The 23988-nt window shown below is 40.3% G+C and overlaps 1 protein-coding gene across 1 annotated transcript in view; it reads right to left on the bottom strand.

The window, feature by feature from the left end:
• Positions 1 to 23767, bottom strand: part of NPNT (nephronectin) — a gene marked incomplete at its 5' end in the record, with an annotated part of 45779 nt that extends 22012 nt beyond the window's left edge. The window contains 4 exons of the mRNA XM_084262811.1: positions 7063 to 7155; positions 14420 to 14470; positions 22108 to 22208; positions 23697 to 23767. Of these exons, the coding sequence (XP_084118937.1) occupies positions 7063 to 7155; positions 14420 to 14470; positions 22108 to 22208; positions 23697 to 23767 (316 nt within the window). The remainder of the gene's footprint in view (positions 1 to 7062; positions 7156 to 14419; positions 14471 to 22107; positions 22209 to 23696) is intronic.
• Between the last annotated feature and the right edge of the window lie 221 nt (positions 23768 to 23988).

Below are 23988 nucleotides of genomic sequence, written 5' to 3'. Positions count from 1 at the left end.
AGGACCAGCCAGAACTCTGGAGGAGGAGGAAGAAAGCAAACATCACTGCTGCAATCACTATCAGTGATTCTGATAGCAATTCAGTGATTCACTATCATGCTTCAAAATTAGTCGCAGAGGAAGGTAGGAAAGTTGATGCTAACCTGCTTTAAACAACCTCACAGAGCTTGTTTAAATACAGAGAAAATGTATTCCTTATCATCTAAAATATACTGGGGAAAAAACCATCTGACATCAGTGATATTTGTCAAGTACTATCTGTGAAGACTAGGATTTTAGATTTACAGTACAATACAGAATTAAAGATTTAAACTGAAAATATTCAGCCTACAATTTTCATTTTAGTAGATAAGGCCTCTAAGAAGTAGTAAAATTTCTTCAGAATTCTCTCCCAAGAATATACGTTGGCTTTTTCTGGGTAAACCAGAATAATTTCTTACTTAGCTATTTGTGTACTGTTGAGTAAAGATGACAATAAAGATGAAAATAATAAATTTATTTACAAATCTAGCCAGCAAAGACTTGACAACTAGGTTACCAACCCTCATCTCTAATACTGCACAATGCTGTCTGGAGGTCTGTTACTGCAAGAGTGTCACTGATACTTTCAGGAACATTTTGAAGAGCCATCTCCACTACTAAGGACATTCTTGTCAAAAGCCACTCCCTAATTCACATAGCAGAAAGGGGCTCCCTACCACATGGCAGACACACAACACAGCAGTCACTTCATAAAGTGCCAGCTGAGAAGGCAATGTGCTACCTATACGGACTAGATGCAAAGGTTTATAGCGTTACGATGTTAGGAAGACAAATATAGTTCTGGTACATCCTAATTTGTTTTCACCTCCATGGGGTCAAGGAAGCGGGAGTGTCAGGCAGACAGGTACTGCTCCACAAACCTTCTCCCAAGGGATATGACTTTTTTCACCCCATTCTACTAGACAGCAGGCTTAGGGCTAAGAATACTTCCTGCTCCCACCTGCTGCAAGAGGGTAGTGGTAAAAGGACCTCATTTCCCTTTTCTTCCTGTAGGAGGCTGAACAAGACATTTCTGGGAAGCCTAAAGGGAAACATTTGCTCCTAGAGCATCAAGGAGGGCCAGGTATGGAAGGAAGAGTTGCCAGGTGAGGCCCAGCCCTGTACCTGACAAAAAAACAGTGATTACCACCTCCACAGACTTCCTGCAGATCATGAATTGGAGAAAGAGCATCCCTTTTCAACTCTCACTCTCTGGGAGCTTAAAAACATTTCTGGAGTTGGTCTGAGAACATACTTCTCCCAGCAGGCACTGATGCCACCATCACAGGAGTGTACCTGCCAGGTTTGAGAGAAACTGCTGGAGAAGAGATTTTCTATCGTGGAAGCGGGATCTTCAGCTAAGAGTTGTGACTGTTGATAGACTACGTGCATAAGTGAAATGGAAAAGCAACAGATGATCACGCTAAAGGGCAAGGGGCAAGTTTTCATTGTGAAAATCTTTGTGTAAAAAAACTTTACATAAAAATGCTCAATAATAAACAGGTGAAAGTTCACATTTTGAGAGGCTAACTTCCCTGGGCAGCACAAAAAGCTGTTTGTTTTTTTTTTTTCTTCATTCTGTAAAACTTACTACAATTAGGCAGTTCCTGACAGGCACTATAGCTGCATTAACATATTTATTACACGTGCAACACCTGTGTTTAAAAAAGTAATAGTTAAATTCAAAAACTCTGTTAGAGTTTGTCTTCAATTCATAAAAGCACCCCCACAGAGCCCACATTATTGACTATCCTGAGATTCACAGACAACAATTTTGCAGGAAGAGAAACAAAAGTTCTGTAAGTCTAAACCAGATAATTCTTCCTGGTCTGTACAAAAAGCACCACTTTACAAAACAACTGCCTAACAGAGCTAAGTATAAAATACTGAACTATTAGGGATGGAATGAGGAAAGGCAATGCTGAAATTAAGCTGACAGGGTTGGATTTCAACAGTACCCATGTTAACTTCTAATGCTTACTACATCCCACTGGTCTTCAGCTCCGAAATTCAGATATTCCTGAAGTCTTTGCCCTGAAGAACCATCCTGCATTTATTTCTAGGACTGTTCTCCGTTTACCATCCTGCGTAAGTATAGAATACGTTATGAGCCTTAAATAATTGGATCTTTCTATGGGGCTCTGAACATTACACCACCATTTGGTACAAAATATTCTTAGTACAGAAAGGAAAGCTCCAGTACTGGCAAATAGACAGCTATAAGTAACATACTCTGAAAATAGCCTGATCTTTAAAAGGAGGTGCAATCAACTGGATTAGGATACCACATCACATGCTTTTCGTTAGTGGAATTTTGACTAAATTCTTACTGTCTTTGCTTTATTCTCTTTCTGCCTGTGAACAAATGCTGCCAACATCAGCTTTTGATTCACATCTTAAAAAACATGCTGAAAGTAAAATGCCTGTGCCTTGAAAAAGTTCAATTTTTTTACCCTTGGCTGAGGTAACAGAAAGCTAAGGTCACAAGGCAGCAGAAACAGGCCGTTAGCACAACTCCGCTCCAATCTAAACCTCATGCGTGACCGGTTTCCACTTCTGCCTTTGAAATCAGCTATTGAGAGAAAGACGTTTTTCACCTTATGGAGTCAGAATGAATGCTGCTGTTTTGGAAAACAAGCCCTGGCAGCTTGTGGCTGCTTAAAAGTGAAGCCAACCTGCAAATAGGTTAAGGTGTGTTAGAGCATACTGCTCAAACCACCTTACTTTCCCCAAACTTCTCTTTTTCTCCTGTTCACCAGCACAGACGGGCACACACAGAAAACGCATGACTAGCACCGCTCCGTTTCCTAGGAGGCACCCTGCACAATCACTGGCAGGTCCTACTGGTTCTTCACAAAGACCTGTATGAATATGCTGACAGTTTTCTTGATGAACCTGCTTATAATGTCTAACAGCATGCTGCCCAAAGATGAGTCTGGATGTACTGCACATGGACCGGGGGTGCACTGAAACATTCCTGCTGCTTATATACTCTGTCTGCCTCCGTGTTTCTCGTTTCTTAAGCAAGGTCTGTTTTTCAAGAACAAGTTCAAGCTAATGTTAGCAGTCAAAAAGTCAGCTATGGCCACATACCTCTTGAACAAATGCTGGTTTAAAGAAGGTCAAGTTATGTATTGTGTTACTCCAAGCAATATCTATACAGCAATCTCAGTAGAAATGTCTATGGGTCAAATGAGGAAATAAGAAAACAGCTGAAGCTTCCTCTAAAAACCATGAAAGCTAAAATGCATAAACTCAAAGGGTAATAAAAATAACATTTTTTCATCCTTTTTCTTTTTAAGAAAATACCATCATTTCTTTCAGTCACATAATCTTGCACTGGACTTTTAAAAATAAAGCCCACCACTATTAATAAATTCAACAAGTCCCTTTAATTTCTTTGTGGGAATGTCCACTCACTGTCCCACACTTGAGCTCAGCCACTTAAACCCCCATGTTGCCTACAACTGCACAGTCAACACAAAACCAGCATTCCTGATTTCAAAATAAGGCAGCAATGTACATAAAAAAGCAGACTGACAAATTTGGGTACTATGGCAAGCAGGGCTATAAGCCCAGGCCACTGAGCTGAACTATTTAATTTTTAAAGAAATGAAAAGGTGAATGGCAGGAAAGGATTACTGTGCTATGCTGGCAAATCCGGATGGGACTTCTTTGACTACTGCACAGGATCACACATGATTGTGGATAATGACTGACTTCGGTGCAGACCTAACAATGGGGTGCTTATTCCTAGGAAGATGTGATACACTCTGGTATTTTCTTTAATTAGCTTCTGCAGAAGACTCCAGCACTCAAGCTTCTTCTGCCTTTTTCTGCCTATTAACTAACTTGGGTCAGGCAACAAAGAGATCAAATATGCAGTACCAAATTTACTCAGACTGAAAACAGAGAGCCAGGGACCAGAAACCAAGTATAAAATTAAACTGTTATCACGGTACTATAAACAGTGTATCAGCTTTCATTGCCAGCAACTATCATCACACTACCGTGTCAAACTTCATTATGAGAGATTTGTATCACCCTAAGAGAGTTTTGTTCACATCACTTAGTCTAATTAATCAACAGCTGCCAAATGGAAAAGTTAACAATCCTCTTCATCTTCCAGCTTTATGTAAATCACAGCTTTGTCTGTGAAAATTTGAAACAATTTCCATCCTTCTCACTTTACAAAGGAACTTAGAAACAAAAAATGCAGGCCCTGAAAGAAAAGCAGAGGAAAGAAACAAAAGCAAGTTACAACTGTAAGTATAGTAGAGTGTCAAGCCTTTTCAGAATACAGGCACACAGCATCAAGGAAATACAGCTCTGCATGCTAACGACACTGCAGGTTCAGCGTTTGCATCGCAGCCATCGCTGTATCAGCCTCCAACCCCCTGTGCAAGAAGATGTATTACTGTTTCAAGCCGTGCAGGTAGAAGGCTCACGCCACCTGAAACACAGGACCATCTCACCCCTTGACAGTTCATGTCTTGCATGATGATCCAGGGGGCGGAATAGAAGTGCTTCACTGCTCTGACCAGGTGGACTTGTGTATAGCTGCTCATCTTCACAGGGTGGGAAGAAGGTATAATAAAAATGAAATGACCAGATCTTTGTAATATGCATTGCTTCATCATATAATTTCTTTTTTTTTTAATTTAAATATCAAGTGCTGACAAGAATTGCATTGCAGAAAGAGAAAGTAGCAAACTTTACATCACATTCCTGGAACAAACAGGTAACAGGATAATAAGTTACAGAGAAGTGGCCTCATATTCTTTGCATAAAGACAGTCTTTCCCAACCACATGAAGTTAACTTGCATATGCTTAAGACTGCTAGCAAAAGTCACAAGTTTTCAACTATTCCTATTTATCTGTGAACATAGATCTTACTGAAGGTATCCGTTTTGAAAGAAATACCAGTTCCGTTACTATCGCTATAAATTAGAGAGCTGGCATGGGGTATTTTCTTTTAAGTTGCTCAGCTTTTTCTTGTAACTGGTTACAGCTGTAAACCCGGGATAAAAAAAGCTAGAAGGGAAACATTCAAGCTGCTCAGATTTGAATGGAGCAAGGAGAGCGCATGGTTAGCTTCTGGGCAGTGTCACTGCATTTTAGTTGCCTGTGATAACAACATCATGTAAGGTAAACTTCTATATAATAAAAACTTCAGGTAACTAACTTCTGAGTGACCTAAAAGGAGGGCTAGATTGCCACAGCCATGGCAGTGCCACTGGAAAATGACAAACATCTTGTCACCATCACATAGCCAAGGTTCAACAGTTCTGCTGTGAGGCTGGGTTCTTCTCTTGGACTGGTTCCTGGAATATTTGATCCACAAGGCCCATGAACCTGTTTATCAGTGTTTGAACTCTAACAACACCTTTCACCAAGAACCTGAGCATACTTTACAGCCCAGCACCATTCACACATCATAGAAAGATTTCCATCTCTGCAGGGGTGATTCAACATTTCTTCTGCCAACACTGTTACTTCTCTTATTGCTAATTATTATTCTAGAATAAGAAGGGAGAAAGACGGCCCATGGACCGAATAGGACAGGTGCTATACAAGTTCTAACAACATAGGTCACACTTATCCTGTGCAATTTGAATTTCCTCCCAGAAAAGCAGACTCTACATCCACTAGGCACATTCAGATCTCGTCCTAGTGTGGAACCAGCAGAAAGCGTACCCTGACCCCAGGAACAGCTCACAGGTCTCACAGGACAGGTTAGATACAGGCTGCAGTCACCTGAACTGGCATACATTTGGAACACTGCAGGCAGCAGGCATCTCAGGAACCTCAGGCACATCTGCCATGGCAACTTTGCCCTCAATACCATGCAAGAATATTTGATGGATACTGCCTTTAATATTATCACCGCATTCTTTTCCTTCCTTAGCATTTAGTGGGAAGAGTTTAGGTCAAGACTGCAGCCTCCAGCAATGTGCACCACATTCTTTTGATACTGTTAAAATAAGTAGTATATATAAAACCTGTTTCATATACATAAAATAACAGCTCATTCACTACACAGTTTTCTAAAAAAAAAAAGTTCCAGACTGACCAAAACAGGTGTAGAATGATAAAATTGTAACAACCCATCCTTTAAAATGCCAGCCCACAGTAAAGGAAAGAGGAGACAGAATAATTTGAGAGATGACAGAATAAAGGGGACTTAAAACAAAACAAAAATACAACATTCATTTCCACAGAAGTCTGGGAAGGACAAGTAAATCTGAAAATAAATATGCATCTATTTTTAAAGAAAATAATTCACTCTAAAATCAACTTGTCAAAAGAAAGTTAGCAAACATGGGGGTACATATTTGAACAACGTGGTTCCAAATGTCACACTTCTCCATCAAACTACCTCAGTGCTCTCAGAAAACATGAACTTTTTCTATGGGCTGAGACAAGTGGAGAAGAACAGTTGCACTGAGATAACTTTGTATGAGAGCATGTGTTGGGCATCAAAATCTAACAAATCATGTATTACAATTCTATTTATACACTATGATCTTTATATGGAAGAAAATACATAATGAAATAATATTGATAATTCAGTAAGAGAACACTTCATCTTTTCAACTCTTAAATACACACCGCAGTTTATTGCTACCTAGCTAGTTCAGGATTAGAGACACAAAAGCAAGAATGCATAAAAGAAATTCTTTTTAATCTAACAAATATTATTTCTCTATCCAAACCTGAAAATTGTGACTTTATAGGAATCCTGACCACAAGGTTTAAATAAATTGATTCAGATTCAGGAGAGCACATAAATACTTCACATTAATTTCACTGATTTCATGTGAATTATAGCCTTTTTCCCCTCTGTGTTATCCCACTGTAGATGTCATTCTCTACAATCGTCAGTCCCTATGTCAGAAAGGCTGTAGCAGTAACAGACATGGTATGTGAGTTCACAGGCAACATACAACTTTTGTGGGGGTGGGCTGGGAGGAAGAAGGATCAACAATACTTCTGTGATTTCAAGAAGAAATTCTCTTTCTTGGACTTCACTTTCTTACCTTGGTTGCAGGTTTTTCCAGTGTATCCTGGGTGGCACTTACACTTGTTTGGCCCAATGCATTCACCATGCTTGCATCCTGGCTGGCATATAGCTGCAAATAGAGGAATGCTCATTATTCTTCCTCTCCAGTCACAGCTGACAGCACTTTACTTTGAAACAAATGGCAATGACCTAACAAACAGTACCATTTATGTACCTCCCTTCAGCATCACTACCTGCTTCAAATATCACTGTTCAAACATCAAATGCTCTTTCAAAAATAACTACAACCCAAACGCACGTGGGAAGAGCAAGAAGCCTGGTAGTAGTCTGGTTTTGTCCAGCATTACATTGTGCTGTTTCTGGGATATTGAACCCTTTTGATATCTAATCAGCAGGCAAGCCCCGTGCCTTCACTTGCTCTATGTATGTATGTATGTATGTATATATGTATGTATGCACTATCTTTCATGCCATTAAATCTGATGAACCTGGAACATGTCCCAGCTATATAGAAAATGCGTAAAGCAATTTCATAGGTGACATACAACCAAAGCTGTAGTTCAGTCACTGACAGGCAGGAGCAGAGATCCCAGCATTCACTACTTTATGACTATAAGGCAACACTCTTTACCCTTTATTACAAAATATTTTACCTGACTCCCTCACTTTTGGGTCTTTGTATTCTGGCATGGAAATTACTTTTTTTTTGAGGAAAAAAGGACTGGGTAAAAGGATTGGGTAAAAGCAAAAGCAACACTTACTGTAAAATGCTGCTTTATCACTGAACATTTCAACTATTTCTTACCCCATTTGCTATACAGACTCTCCTCCCAGAGTCAAATCTGCTGGGTAATTTCTAACTACCCAAATGGAGCATAATACAGCACTCCAAGAAATAATAGTCAGGAAGCCATTTTTGGTACCTCTCTCAATAGAACATAAATAAAATTCATTTTTTAAAAAACAACAACAAAACCACCTTTTAACATTTCAATAATGAAATAAACATTGCTTTTGAAGAAATATAAGAATTCATCCATAAATGTATTTCTACTGATGTAGGATTAGATAACAGGAATATTTTCAAAGTGCAACAGATCTTACATAACTCTGGAAATCATTTTACATCTGAAAATTTTAAACATTTCAAAGTCTTTTTTATTATAAATGTATTTCTATTACTAAGCATACTGGTTTTAACCTGCTGGAAAACTAAAATATTTACTATGCTCTAAAACATTATTTAGCATTATATAATGAGATACAGATGCAAAATTCTGGTGGGCAATTCTGCTTACATTTAAGCAAGATGGATACAATTAGGCAGAAATCACAGGACAGCACAACTTGAATCACCTGTAATCAGAATTTACTATTTATTCTGGCTTTAAGTCCATTTTCTAAACAGTATCACTTGGAATTTGTAAAGTGACTAAATAGATTCAGCTGTACTATTAATTAATTTGATAACAAGCTATATCCTAAAATTGGACGTATTAAGGATGCAATTTAACAGAAATCTGTCAGAAGGCACTCAAAAGTTTAGCTTGCATTCTAACCAAGCTGTTCAACAGGGTTGAATTAAACAAAATTGAAACAGAAACAATAGATTAGTTTTGGTTGTGGAAGAACAATGCAAGTATCATTTCTGCTGTTCTAAAATCTCTTCCACAAGATTCAAAGCATCCAGAATCAGCAATTCCCATGACTGCATCCACAGATGCAACTGTTAGCGTAAGTAGAGTTTGCGCCATCTTTAGGACTTCATTTGCCCTGTATTATCAGGGCAATTTTATTTTTTTTAAATATATATATATAGCCAATGATACTCTCTGAGAACATAAAAACTTTGTTTTAAATCTACAGCACAGCTCTTGATGGATCTTCCTTATGCAATGGTGTGGTCTCTTTCCTAAAACCCTCTTAAGGAGTATCTTACAAAGCAAGAGGGGGATGTTTCTAGTTAATCCAAGATTATTTTTTTCCCCAATAAACACTGTCCAGAAACAAAGAAATGTGATTCAGATTCATAAACACATCTCAATCGAAGTGTTATGGAAAGTGGGCTGCTTAGACTACAAAAAGATATCTTTCAAACAGCATGCCATTGGTAGTGTTAGATTTGACTGAAGAACAACTGATACATCACAAAAAACAATTCTGGAATATTGTACTTGGAAATAAACCACCCTATCTTCTTTTTGTAAGAGCTCATTTAGACACTGAGACTGTTATCTTCCCGACATCACAGACCCAAGCCTAACCAGAGGTGATGATGGCAAAAGGAAGGCTATGAAGACCAACTTCATGATGTTGAAGACACTGGCGAAAAAGAAAAAGATTTGATCTGAACTACAGCAGAAAAATAGAAATGACTATAAGCACATTTTTGAAAGCCTTCAAAAAATTTCAACTGCACTTTAGAGGAAATCCACGTCATGGGGTATGATGCATTTTGATAATAATTGCTCTTTAAAAAACACAAAGCACCATGGGATCAGCATGGTGTCAAGAGTTACAGTTCAGTAGCTGAGACTGTGGTAACTTTCATTTAACTGACTTTAAAAGTCGTGGCTGCTAGCTCAATTGCACAGATTGCAAATTAGCAGCAGCTCAGAGAAAAAAAAAGATCTTATACAGGAAGACAAAAAGCTTATGAAATGCAGTAATGAAATAAATGAGATTCTTATTTCATATAGAAATGAAAAATGCTCATTGAATCAGGTCAAATACATTCATATTAGGAATGTACCAGATGTTTTGCTTAACTCGCTCAGGTAAGGAAGCAGGTCAGGCATCATACTAGAACAAAATTACATATTCACATTTGTTTAAAACAAACTACATACAGCTGCCTACAGATGTGAAACATGTAACATAGGCCATGTGATTAAATCAAGCAGTGGGAGCTGGGGGATCTTCAAGAGACCATCTAGTCCAATGCTTCTCAACAAACTTAGCTCCACACTACACCCCCACTACACCTGCAATACTTAATGCAATACTTAATGATTGTATGACACAGAGGTGGGTAAGTCCTGATCTAGGGTACCTCATATAACAGATTACCTCAAGATATAATTAAGAAATGCACTTAAATCACAACAGATGTATCTCTCCTGTTTTTAAGAGTCTCAGTCAAAAAAGGAGATCTCATTGCCCCAGCAGTCTACCACTCAAAAGTCTCTACTACCAAAAGGAAAGTTTCCTAATGATTAACAAATGAACTTGAATAAAACCTGTTTATTAGAGTACATTCTGTGCACCTTTGCTACTTAAGTATTAGGCATCTTATTTATAAATGGCTGATGAAATTCAATACAATGCTACAACCGAAGAATTTCTGTACACAAGAGGAAAGGGCTCTGCAGCAAGCTTAGTAGCATCCGTAGCTCAGCCAACACCACAGATACATCCCACAGTATTTCCTCTGATCAAGTGTCATATCCACCAACTGAAACAAACCCTGTCCATGGACTCCTCTCTGCTACACAGCACTCACTTCCCTACTAGGCAAGAAGTAAAAGTAGCCAGTGGAGAGTTACCCCAGGCAGATAAAGTTACTCTCTAACAGACTTAGATGTCCAGATGGTCAGACTATGAAACAAAAAACTCTTTTTGTGCCACTAAAACTGATTGCTAATTTATTGTTGAATCGGTAGCAACAAAGACCTACCATTTCTCAAAAAATTCCTCTCTGAAAGCATTTAACTGGCACATCCATCAGGTAGCAGTACTCTGCACTGAGAAATCCTAAGCACAGCTGTTTCCATCCTTAATTAACTGTTGTTTATTTATCTAGGCCATAGAATAAGTCACAACTAAACTTTACATTTCATTTTGTTGTCCAATTCATTCAAGAGATATCAACAATTCTAGTCTCATGACTACAGATTTCAGTTTGATCATTCTAAACTCTTTTTTTGGGCTAGGTGTGAAGACTTGCTCTGATGCAGTTCCCACCAACATCAGTGGAGGCAAGGAGTTACCCTAAAGTCTTTTATTTGGCCATAAATCTAACAGAGTACCTAATTTGAAGTTTGTCAAGAACTACCTTTTCCTCCAAAAGGACAAATTAAACTTCCTGTAAAAATAACAGAAGGAATTGACAGGTGAATGAGTGGTTTGGGTTTACATTTGGGTTGGGGTTTTTTTCAGCGTGGGAGAGAGGAAGGTAGATTTTCTGGTGAAATTCATGTGCCTTTGGCACACGCTATGCTTGTGTAAAAGCCAGAAGCCACCAATCTTCCCAGCCACTACTAGCTGCTGGTAGTGTCTGAGCATGACTGAAGTAATGCTCTTAATTGTTGCATAAATAAAATAAATGGAAAGGACATTCAAATCAATTCATTGGAGGTATATAATGTTGGGGGGTTTAAATTTCATTTGTATTTTCTCCCTGCACATAGTTCCCTCAGAACTGCTTTGGAAGTCCCCCCTCAGGTTTTGTCAGTTGCTCTGCAGTAAGCTGCCCACCCATTTGAGGGCACAGCTGTCCCTCAAATTTTAATGTTAATGACTTACTTCTTGATTACCAAACACTGTTTGGTAGAGTCCTAACCAGACAGTTGCACTGCCTGGTTCCTGCCTAACTCCTCTTCGTTTGTGGCCAACGATGGAAATCCTTGAGCTTTCTTAGTGGAAAATGTCAATTTAACTCTTCTTTGGTTTTTCAACACTCCCTAGCTACATCTCTCATCAAAACAGTTTTGAGTATAATTCTGTGCACAATTCTTACATTCTTTTTCTCTGCTTTGCCTCTTAATTTCTGTTACTTAATAGTTATTTCTTATTCCTTGCATCCTCTTTCTTGTGTGACACCCACAAGAGGGTTTCATTGATAGAGAAGTTGCCCTCAGAGTCTTTAATTGCTCTTTCTGCATCACTCCATTCAAATCTGTCTCAAAATGCCAGACTGCAGATGTTCACTCTGTCCTTGCACTTCTATTTTCACCTCTCTGAAGTGTGAAAAGATGAATAACAAAACCCACATTTGAAACAAACTATGCCAACCATCTGCCCAAATAGCCTTGCTTCTGTCCTCTCTTCCCAAGTAACACATAGCCTCTTACTCATTCCAACTCTAAATTGCAATTCCTCAAAATTGTTTGTCCAAACACAAAAATCAATTTGTGCATCAACCCAGAGATGATTACATACTGTTCAGCTTCACATGATCCTTATGGGTCCCTTCCAGCTCAGTATATTGTATTCTACAAGAGGATCTATTTACTAGAATACTGAATGCAGACAGATATCTTAAGGTTGATACTTAAGTTGCCCCAGTGCCAATTTCATAAGATGACTTGCATGTTGGTGAAGCAAGTTTTCCTCTGCACCTCCTCCTCCACCTGAAATTGGCTCTTTTTCCTGTGGTGCTAACAGACCACAATGTCATGTTTTATACTTCTTTTCCTCAGAGCTTTGGCTCACTTCTGTCTATTTCTATTTACTTTTTGCAATTCTTTGCAAATTGTGTAATTACATAAACACAGTCAGGGAAATAAATCTGCCTTATTCACAGTCATTTTGATCTAAGATCCCAAAGGTATGAACTGATTTATAAAATAATTCATTGCAGCTCTTTCAGAGTTACGTATTTATTTTTTGTTCAACTACATATAAACGCATAAGCCTTAACCTAGCACAGTTACCAGTAGGTGGTAAAAACACGTCATACCCATAACTCACTTTACAGAAAATATAACTTTGCTTCCCAAGTGAGTTAACAGTCACAACATCTATTTCTGCAGAGCTTAATAAGCCTGACTAGGGCAAATGGGTATTAATTTTCAGAGAATTCCATATAAAAAACATTCTTTATTCTACTTTTTAAAAGATAATAAATGTCCTTGACCAACTTCTTTAACTAGAGACTGATAAGGTCATCAGATAAAATGGTAGTATCTAAAGCCTGAATGTTTTTTCACAAATTACTTGCACTTACTCATAACATTCATGATAACAAATTTTGTCAAAACACATGCTTAAGCCTCCATCTAAAACATACAGTTCCATTAAGCAAGTGACTCCTAATTCTTCATGCACAACTCCTATATTTGCCTGGGTACATCAGTTACTCAGTCTGCACATACGATTCTGGTAACAGCACATTAACATGACAAACTGCAACCAGTGTGGGGTATTCATTGCAGTGAATTCTTTACTTGCCTACTGCTGCCAAATGTCTTTCTAAACTGCATACACAAATCCAGAGCCTGGCTCATGAATGCCTTGCTGTTCAGAAAAGCACTTAAAAGCATGCATAACTTAAGGAAGGGTAACACTGAAATCAATAGGATTTAAGTAAATCAGTGGAAGCTAATTATTGTTTATGCACTTAAATACTCTTTAAAAATGAGTGAAAAGTTGATTTAATGCAGTGCAAAATTTTAAAAGTGAGAAATATTTCAATGCTCTGTCAATTTTTTCACATGTGCATTTCAAGTGGCCTGTGGCAACTACTTAAAGGAGAGTGCTTTATCATCTCAAACCCCTGTCTGTTACCTGAATCTTTCCATGCGTGTACTGAATTCTAGCAGGTAAAAGCAGGCTAGCAGGAGCACGTCTCTGTGTGCTAGCAGAGAACAAACTGGGCCCTATTATTACTTTATTAGAACGTAACACCCACTGGCTTCAGCAGAGTAACTTCTGTATCACAGTAACAAAGCTGGCGCTGGGTGACAGATGAACCAACAGCTGACTGCCTTGCTCCCCTTTATAAAGACTGTGACTCCTGCCCCAGGCTAAGTAAACAAGACACAGCAATTCCTAAGCTGCAGCAGACTATGGCCCTGGGTACCAATGTGGAACTAGTGCCGATTTCAATTTTGCTCCTAACATGCCAGGTGGTATGCTGCTGTAAGCCAGGGGCTGTCAAGTTTCCCTGTTGTGGGAATGACAACTTGTAGGGGGGGTGCAAAGCAAGAGAACAGGGCAATAAGAGCTTCAGTCATCCCACACTAACCTCCCACTGCACGTGATTCAATACTGTGAAAGCAAAATCAGGCCTCCGAAGTCTGACAGCTTGTAAATATGATGCTGGGAGAATAAACAATTGGGAGAAAGCAAAAAAATATTGCCTGGGACTCAAGGATAAAATAAAGAAAAAGAGTGAAAGGGTTAAAGTGCAACAGTTTAGAAAATAAGTATTTAATCAGGGAGGTAACTGGGATAAACCAGCCCCGTTCCTTTCCTTCCCCCCTCCCTCACCTTCCCCAAATCAAATGTTTGAAAAAGGTAAAAAGGAAAAAAAGATAACATCTACATCTTTTTGTCATGTATTATAGTTTTCATGTAAACTTATGACTTAGAAGCCATAACTCCAAGTCATGACCTTGCCAAAATTATTTCAAGAAATATGTTCAGCTAACCTTTGGGCTGGCACCTGAGGCTGGCTATTCTCTGCCTTAAGACGTAGAAAGCTGCAAAACAAATATCCAAAAAAAGAAATTCCAGCTTTTTTTTTTTTTTTTTTCCTGTAAGGAGGATGGACTTGGCTGGGGTTTTTTATCAACTTGTTACATTCCTGGAGACTTACACACATTCAACATTCTGAGCTTTTCTGAAACAAAAAAAAAAACCTGGTGCATTTCAAAATGGAAATACCTTACAGCAGTATTTCATGATACAAACAAGAGTAATTAAACATAATGACGTGATGCTATTCTTATTCAATCAATTAAGGAGCTATGCTTTGTCCTGTTTTATATGGTATACAGTCTTAAAAATTCTCCTGTTTCACAGTTTAGATTCAATGTTTCCATAACAGAACATAAATGCTTTTCTTAAAGAGACAGTATCCTTTTGTTTACATATGGGTATATATTTTAATGCTGCTTCTCCACACAGCAAATATTAAAGGTTGCCATCTGGATGCTAATTTGAGAGCAATTAAAATTACATCCTTTTTTAAGGTATCTGAACATCTGCAACCAATAAACATGCTGGCCAATAAATCTACTGGTCATTTTTATAACGTTTAAATTTTAAATGTCATCTAAATTAAAACTAATGCTTAGAGACCTTTTCAGCTCTTACTACCATATGAAACCAGATATGCTACAAAATTTAAAGACAGAATCACAGACTTATGTTTTGGGCTTATTTTAAATCGATTTATTTGCCCATAAAATTAATGTTAGCAGCACAGCTTGTTAGACTACTTAGCCTTATTATAAAAGACTGGGACTTAACTGCAACAGCAGCTCTTTCTATTTTAAGTAGCATGGGACTGACACTTATGGGTTTGCTATGATTGCAACTTATATTGGTTTAAATGAGTTTAACCAGAAAGCCCCTTAGTGCTTGTCACAGTGGAAGGAGGCTCACCAAGCTGTGCTGGGCTCCGCGAGAAGCTCCAAATAAAAACACACTAGAGTTGTAAATGGTTAAATAACATTACTGTTGAGCTTTCTTTGGGAAAAAAATGGACTGCAAAACAATCATTCTACCTATGAAGTGCAGGAGGGATGCAGTGAGGAAGTAGAAAAGGATACTGTATCTTTAATGTAGCAAAGTTATTACTGCTTTAAAAGCATAAAGCTTCTAAACTGGAAAAAACCCCAACACATCACCAGAACTGAATAAAAATAGCAAAACCTCATTTTCTTGCATGACAGTATTGAAGCAGTATTGTGATTCTGTATAAAATGTCTTTTCTTTGAAAAGTACCTCAGGATGCACAAAAATATTGGTCATTTTATAAGCAGCAGACATGCTGCATATCACTATTAATTACACATTGCCAACACAATGTGTTAATACAGACTATTCTTGCAAAATTTTTATTGAGTTTAAGGAAGTTTCTGCTACTGGGTCGGTCTCCCAGAGGCCAGTATTTTCATGGGTCATTATTGACATGATTATGGTTTTAATTTTTGTGCATCTTGGACTATACAGAATCACCATCTCCGCTGAAAGCATTGTTATGTGCTAGAAACAGAAGTCCTAGGCAGCTCATGGCCTCTTCTCCCACTGATGTATGAGATGATTTATATGGGTAAACTCCCAGCAACATTACCATCAGTTACACAAAAATCTCCTTCTAGGCATCAGTGAGAGCACAACCACCCCTTCCCACCCTCCCACCACCTTGCATCTCTGTAGACAGGTTGCACAGCACAGATACAGAGTCTTTAAGTTCATGAGGACAGCAGCAGCAGCACAGATAGCTTAAGTTTCTTCACAACTGTTGTAAGAAGGCAGCAGCATGCACGGTTTCCAGCAAAGCATTTGGTTATGCCTGCCTCTGCTCTAACAACTTGTACAAGATCCTCCCTCTCTCTGGCATGCCCTCCTAAGAATCTCCTGAAATATTGTGGTTTCATTAAATCTAATTGCTAACCTGACATCCTTCAATTAACATTTTTTAACAGTACAATGCTAAGACAATGTGTAAACTGATGGCTTGATTTGTACTTTCACTAATGGGCTATTGTACTGTACAGCTGTCTCTGTTCCTAGGCTGTTAAAGGTAACTGCCATGGGTTTAGCGTAAAGGTGGTAGGAAATTACTGTGCTGACCTATTCTGATTTTGCTTTCTATGTATAACCAAATAACCAGAAGGAGTTACAACAGATGGACACTCTGAAAGAGCACACTCATCTTCACAACCCCTTCTCATGACAGACTTTATAGACTTAGTTATCATTTAAGAAGAATTCAACATTGAAATGAGCAGAGTAATCAGACATCACTACTTCACTACTACTACATCAGACAATCCACATTCAGTGGGATTTTATTTCTCTTAACCATCTTTTGTTGGTCAAGATTTCTGCCCACTGGATAAAAGCTCAAAGTACCTCTACTGACTCCAACAGCCACACAGACTGTTGCCAACAGAGGATGTGACAGTAAATCTGCATGTTTATAGAAGCTGCAGACCCAGCCTTCTATTCTGCACACATACAAAAGGAACCACTTTTGACATCACCTCTAGCAAAGGAGTTGTCCAAACTGTAATCCAGAATGAGAACTGAAGTATTTTTTAATTGCTTTTCTTAAAAAAAAAATCTTACTGAACCTTTTAAATCTATGTTAAAGTAGCATCTGTTTCTACAGTGCTTGGCCATTAAACTACAGCTCAAATTTCCAAGCAAAAGGCACCCTACATCTTTAGTGTACCTTGACCACATATAACTAGCACACAAATCAATTACTAACAGACATGCAGCCAAGTACAAAGCAGGTGTATTTTGTCCATGAAAGGCACACGCATGTGGAAACCATTTGTACAGCTTTTGAAAGAACTACAGAGATATTTTTAAGCCAGCTAGAAGCAAGGCAGGTAGACTATTAGTTCTAAGAATAACTTTCAGAGAACCAAGGTGGATTAGTGGCAAAAACATCCACAAAGAACCACTATTTTTCAAATAACCCCTAGCATGGCCTGTTGGAAACTGAAGGGAAGAACTTTCATATTGAGGAATAAAAAGCATCACACTATGTCTCACTAAGCTTCTGCATGGAGTGCACTGCTTATCCCATAATTTAGTTTTCTGATAGGCTAACCAGGTTCCAGAGTTCAGTATGTGATTATCTATTCACAGATGATTTCTGCACACCAGGTTATCAGCAAGGGTCAGTAAGCAGAGGCTCCAAGGACTTTCCTGCTGCTTGGCCCACCTCTGGCCCAGCAGAGACATTTGGACAAGGCCCAGATTATCCTTTCCTTGGGAAACAACTCCAATTTCTAAGGCTATTTTTTGGGAGGCAGGGAAAGTGTATTGGTGCAAGATGCATGCAACAATGTGTGCCCCGATTTGGTTTTCACTGTGTATTTTAAAACCTACTGAATGGGTTGTGGGTTAGGGCAGTACACCCTTTACCACAGGTACAGATGGCTTACAGCACAAAAGGAGTTATGCATTAAGAACGTACCATCCGCATCTGCTCTCACCAAAAACAGGCTCTGTCACAGGAATTCCAAACTCCCTACTCTGAAAGAAGAAATCCAGAAGAACTCTTGTAACCCTTACTTTTGCTGTGGGTTACAATTTTGCTGTGTGCACAACAATAACTCATAAAAAAGCAAGCCAACACCCCTATTTTTACACACATCTATCCCACTGGGTACTTTATCAATGTACCATTTTGAACAGAAGTAGGCTTTTGTTTGACCACTCCCTCTTCCAGCTACTACTCCCACTGACAGGCTGGGCAATAGCATGGGATCAGCTCTATTAATTATGAGGTTACCTCACATGACGTAAGAATTGTTGCTTAAGCAACATTTCTGCTGCTTCCAAATTAGCCTTTCTACACACCAGGTTTAACCAATAAACCTGCTTTACATACCAGATCAGAATAGCATAAAGGCTACTTCGTTATCTTAGTGATGAAATACATCCATCATTCTAACTCTAGATTAGGCCACTAAGTAAGTGTGGATGGATATTCGATTTGCAGGGATTTAGAAATACCAGTGAATTTGGTTCTGTTCAGCCCCTTTGAAAATAGGGCCATACTTTTATCAACTGCAGAATGTATCTAGCTGCCTAAACATGAATCTCACTTCGGTGTTCACAACCTGTGAGGAGGAAAGAAACAAAATAAAATCCAACTTTTATCAAAGCTTTGACTCTTTCAGCTGGTGGGGGGACCTTCTAAGTGCATTTGCTGGAATTAGAGCATTTGGGAAAGCAATTTCATGTCACTGTAGAGAATATTTCTGCTAGCTGACATGTTACAGCTGACAGGCTTTGGAAGCAAGTTTACATACAGATCAGATCTACGTGCACTTGCTTATGGGCACAAGTCTTGACTGATGTAATTTATTAACAGGAGAGAGAGGATGTTTTAAAGGGAGAGTGCAAATTAAAGGAGGAGCCTGTTTTCAACTTCTTCCTATATGTTTGTAAGAGTAAGACAAGTGAGTTATGCTAACTTGTGTTACTAAGCAGCAGTAGGCACAATTATGTTCTGTGTGCACTCCTTTGTCAGTCAAAAGGACATAAAAGGAATTACTCCACACTTCACTAAAGCAAGTTTACCCAACCCAGTTAAGTTTCCATTTGCAAATGTATGGGTGGAAGATTGGGAGCACTGAGTTACCAAGGCATAGCAAGTTACAACTTGTCAGCTGTGCCACACTCCTTCCCTGTTAAAGCTGGCACATACAGGCTTAAACCTCCATCACAATTAAACCATTACTTTAAATCACATAGCTGGTCTAAACTACCACTGGGGTTTATTTTCTCAATAGTGGTGGGCAGAAGGCATGCCCACACGTGTTTGGTGAAGCAGCTCAGCTGGACAGAAGAAAATGTATCCAGGTACATCAGCAATCCAACAGCTCATCATGGTTCAGAGGTCTCCATAACCTGGGACAACCATGGCACCTATCGCAGCCTGTATTCCTGCTGCACCCTGGCTCCGGCACGGCTCTCACCTTAGGTTTGTGTCAGGAAGGCAAATGCAGAGCTGACCAGTGCCTGCATAGGAAAGTATGCATGAGTAGGCAGGTGAGAGTCCAAAGGTGCCCTAGCACTTGCAGGATGGCTCAAACTCATTTGAGAACTGCAGTTCAAGCTCACTAATGAAGGGCTCAGCATTATTGCCTGAATATTTACAGCTTCTTTTTAGGACTCATTTATAAATTGGGTCTCGCTCCTAATTTTTAAGCCTGACCCTTGCTTTCACCATGCAAATACAGCTGATTCTGGAACAGCAAAGAAAACACACATCTAGTAGAGAAAGTCTGACATGTATTTATGCCATCCATTTCAGGGACAGGTCTGAGAGGTTTGCCTTCCTCCACAGAGAAAGTAGGAGAAATAACTGTGTATTCGGCTTTTTTGGAATTTTTTTCAGTGATACCCCCTTGCATAGTAAAACACTCAAGTTTTCCTCTGAGGCCAGGAATGCCGCCTTCTGTGCCAGGTTAATCCTTCACACCAAACACCACATTCCCAAGGTAGAGAGCTGACTATAGATTTTCTATTTGGCTGCAAACACAGAAAGATTCACTTTCATTTACTGTAATCTCCCACTCTGTGATATGACTGGAATTTTCACCACCCACAAGTGGGGCAGATTTTCTTGCTTTATTTTACTAAGAGCGTGGCTCCCATTTGAAAACTAGAAGGAGCTGCAAAGTTTTTAAGGTCTTCATCTAAGTGTCCGAGACTCTTCTGAACCAACAGGTCAAAAGTTATCAGCACCCAGTGTGTGGGAAAAAAAAATGGGGGAGAAGTGTGTTTAGACACCTAATTGTATTCTTTTGAAAATCTGGTCCCAACTACTAGAGACAACCACATAAAATCCATCTCTGCAGTGCATGCAAGTGTCCATTAAGAACAAATCTGTGAATAACAGACTAAAATGCAGTGGAAGGAGGTGAAAGCTCACCTAATTTTAGCCTTAAAGAAGAGCATTTGTTGTATCTGGAAAAGTAAGCACTACCTTACTGACAAAATTCAGAATAAAAAAAAATACTTTCTGAGTATTATTGCTTTGGTTTCATTTTCAACTTTTAGTTATAAATCTCTTGATAATACCACTTTATCCTATTTCTGTCTTCCAGATCTTGAAAATTCAACCCCAAATCAGACTTGGGAATCGTGAGAAACTGACTTCCACCTAAACATGAGCTGCAATTTATTGTCACAGCAAAGGACACAATTTGCCTAAATAAGGGGCCACAGCAAAACTCTTTCAGCGTTTTGGGTTTGAGTTTGTGCTTGGTTTTGTTTTGCTGGGGGTTTTAACAGTGGAAATTATTGATACTTGCCGGTTAAATCTTTGTAGCTTCAAACATTTAAATGTTCATTGATTTTCAGAGAAAACCGAAAGATGAACGTAGATTCTCCATGTGAAAGATAGACATAGATTCTATCATCTCTGGAGTAGCCTCAATCAACATACTTGACATTCTCCTTCCTTCTCTATAAATATGCACTACTTGTTACCAGTTACAGCCCTAAAAATCGGCATGAATTGATCTATTGCCTGAGAGAGATCACTCCAAGAACTTTGCATCAAAAAACAGTATCAGAGATGTTGTTTTTCAGAAGTACTTTACATATTTTTTTTACCATTCATCTTCTATACCTATTAAACATTGTGGGGTTTTAACACACTTGGGGAAGAAGCACCCAGTCTTGCTGTTTACAGATTTGAACAAAACCTTTGCTGAGAATCTACAGTTGTATTGTCAATGTTAATTCTATCTGTTGCCTAATACTTGCCAACTACAGTTATTGCCCTGCAGACTAAACAACTTAACAGTTACTTTTAAAAATGACTTTGCAGAAAATTATCTGGTTTGCAGGCATTTGCATCTGCATTTGAAAAAAAATCAAAAAACAAAATGAAACCAGTATTTATACGTCCAGTCCTGCAAAAAAAGCTTAGGGGATATTTTTTGCTCATGTATACACTATTAAACACATGAGCGAGTGCTTCCAGTATCAAAGGCTGTAATTTTAACAAGCTGAGGTCTCTATGACACTCCTAACAGTTTTAACATCTACACAGTGCTAGCTGCCACCACAGAATACCTTCTGAAGATGCAGTTAATGAAGATGACTTATCTACTTGGTTATCCTGCAATTGTATCAAAGATACTAGAGAGATGCGAGAATCTCAGAGATGTTTCTTTACGCATATGACTCAATAAAAGGATGCTGTCAGGCACATTTATTCCCTTAGTTTAGGGTTACCAAAAGAAAGTTTGAACTTCATACTAATTGGAATGTTTCCATGAACTAAGTGAAATGTCAATAATTTGGGTTTCCTTCTTGGACGCAAATATTCTTGCCCTGCAGTGCTTGTAACATGACACAGTATAGTGTTATGTCAGGCTATTAGACCACAGCATGAAAATTCTCATTGCCCTAACTGAAGTTGACATTACTTGACTGTGATCGTTTTTAGTAACATTAATAGCAGACAGAATTTTAACATGACAACATCCTTCTAAGTAAGTCAGACTCACATGTGCAAAAGCCTAAGCCCTGCACCGTAAGAACATGTGTGAAGATGGGAAAGACGTGACTAGGTGTGTACAAGCCTTTTCTACGAGTGACTAGAAGCCCCAGCAGCGATGATACTCACGTTGGCACTGTCCCCAGGACAATCGCGCCCAGCCCCAGCAGCAGTCAATCCTACTTCCAAACCGACACAGTCCTGCAGAGGAGACTATTTGTCTGGGCCACCTGAACAAGACAGTTCCAAAAAATCTAGTGAAACATTTTAAAAGCGGCTAAAGTTATTCTAGATTAATAATAATAATAATAATAATAATAATAATAATAATAATAATAATAATAATAATAATAATAATAATAATAATGTTTTTAAATCTTCTCCTGCATGGATATATACACCCTTTTCTGTTGTTGGTGAAAAACGTAACTGCGTTTAGCTGAGTCTATATTTTTATCATTATTAGGTCAGAAAATGTAAATGACTAATAGGCAAGCAGAAGAAAAGGTAACAAAAGTAACTTTAACTTTGTAACAGCTGAAATTATATATACTTTGCAATATGCTCGCTGCTGCCACTCCCAGGATGGTATTGAATCGTTTCAGAAGTCTGAAATACAGAACTTATAATGCAGAATACACCTCCATCATAAAGCTTCAGCACTGGTTTATTCCACAACACGTGCCCAAATTTTCTCACTGAACACTAAAGGGGGGGGGAAACCCCAAACCAACCCCCGAAGCAACGCCAAAGCGTGCTGTACCGTTAAACAGAAATTACATACGGAAGGAGAGCTGTAGTCTTCCAAGGAAAAGATACCACGGTCTCAAGCGACTTCAAAGCACCGAGAGCAATCGTTAACGTTTTTTAACCTCAAGGGGAAATACCGCGAACGCTGCATCTGGACAAGCCCTGCGACGAAACCCTCGGAGCGGGCAGCGGGCTCCCTGCAGCGCCCAGGGAGCGCCCCCCGAGGCGCCCCGCAGCCGCCTCTACACCTGACGCGGCCCGTGAGGCTCACGCTCGCCAGTCATTTTCACCTCGCGTCATGTTAAAACTTGAGCGGCAATCTTCCCCGCGTTCTGCCTCAAGTGCCTCGAGGCGTCAATAAGCTAATTTTACTTTTACGGCACGCGAAGCGCTTTGTTTCCAACCCTTGCGGGGAGCAACCCTGCCAGAGCAGCCAACTGCTGATAGATACCTCAGCCCGTGTTTAGGTTGCCGAGCAATGCGGGAGCCAGGGGCGGGGGTACGGGGCCGAGCGCGTCCGTCCCGGGGAACCCCGGGAGCGACACCGGGTTGCACGGGGTCCCGCCCACGCCGCGCCTCCACCTGCGGCCGCCGACGGGGCCGGGGCGCTCGGTCCGCCTGGCCCCTCAGCCAGCTGTCCGTGCCCGCAGGCACTGCTTCCCGGCTGGGGACGAGTACTGTCGAGGGCTTCGGGCGCCGCCGTCTCACCGGGAGGCAGCCCAAACACCACCACCCCCCCACCCCCGCTCCCCGCCGCCATTTCACGCCCCGTCAGTGTAGTGGCAGTCAGGAGCCCCCCGGAGCGTTGGAGCCGCAGGCTCCGAACCTCCCCGGCCCGCCCGGGAAGAGCTCGGGCTCCCTCCGCTCTCTTCGGGAGGGCTCCGACCTGCCCGGCGCACCACAAAGTTCTCTACCGGGCCGGCCCCTGACCACCGCCCCCCGGGAGCCTCGCGGGAGCCGGCGCCTACCTTCTGTCAAACTCTCCGGCCACCCCCAGGGAGAGGCAGGACGCCAGAAGCAGCCGCAAGGAGAGCTCCATGGCCGACGGGGCTCTCCCGCCGAGTGGGCTGGCCGCCCAGGCGGCCCGGAGTGGGGAGCAGTAGCGGAGCCGCTTCCCACCGCCGCGCTGCACGGCGTACTGCGGGGCAGGGGGGCCGGCTGCCACCGACGCCGGCTGCGCTACGACGGCGAGCCCCTCTCACACTGCCCGCCCGCCGCGCTGCCGGGCGGAGGAGGCGCTGCACGGGGAACGGCAGCGCC

This window comes from Gallinula chloropus, assembly GCF_964237585.1.
Source record: "Gallinula chloropus genome assembly, chromosome: 4".
Taxonomy (NCBI): domain Eukaryota; kingdom Metazoa; phylum Chordata; class Aves; order Gruiformes; family Rallidae; genus Gallinula; species Gallinula chloropus.
The sequence above is the reverse complement of the archived record's forward strand: the minus strand, read 5'-3'. Positions and strand labels throughout refer to the sequence as shown.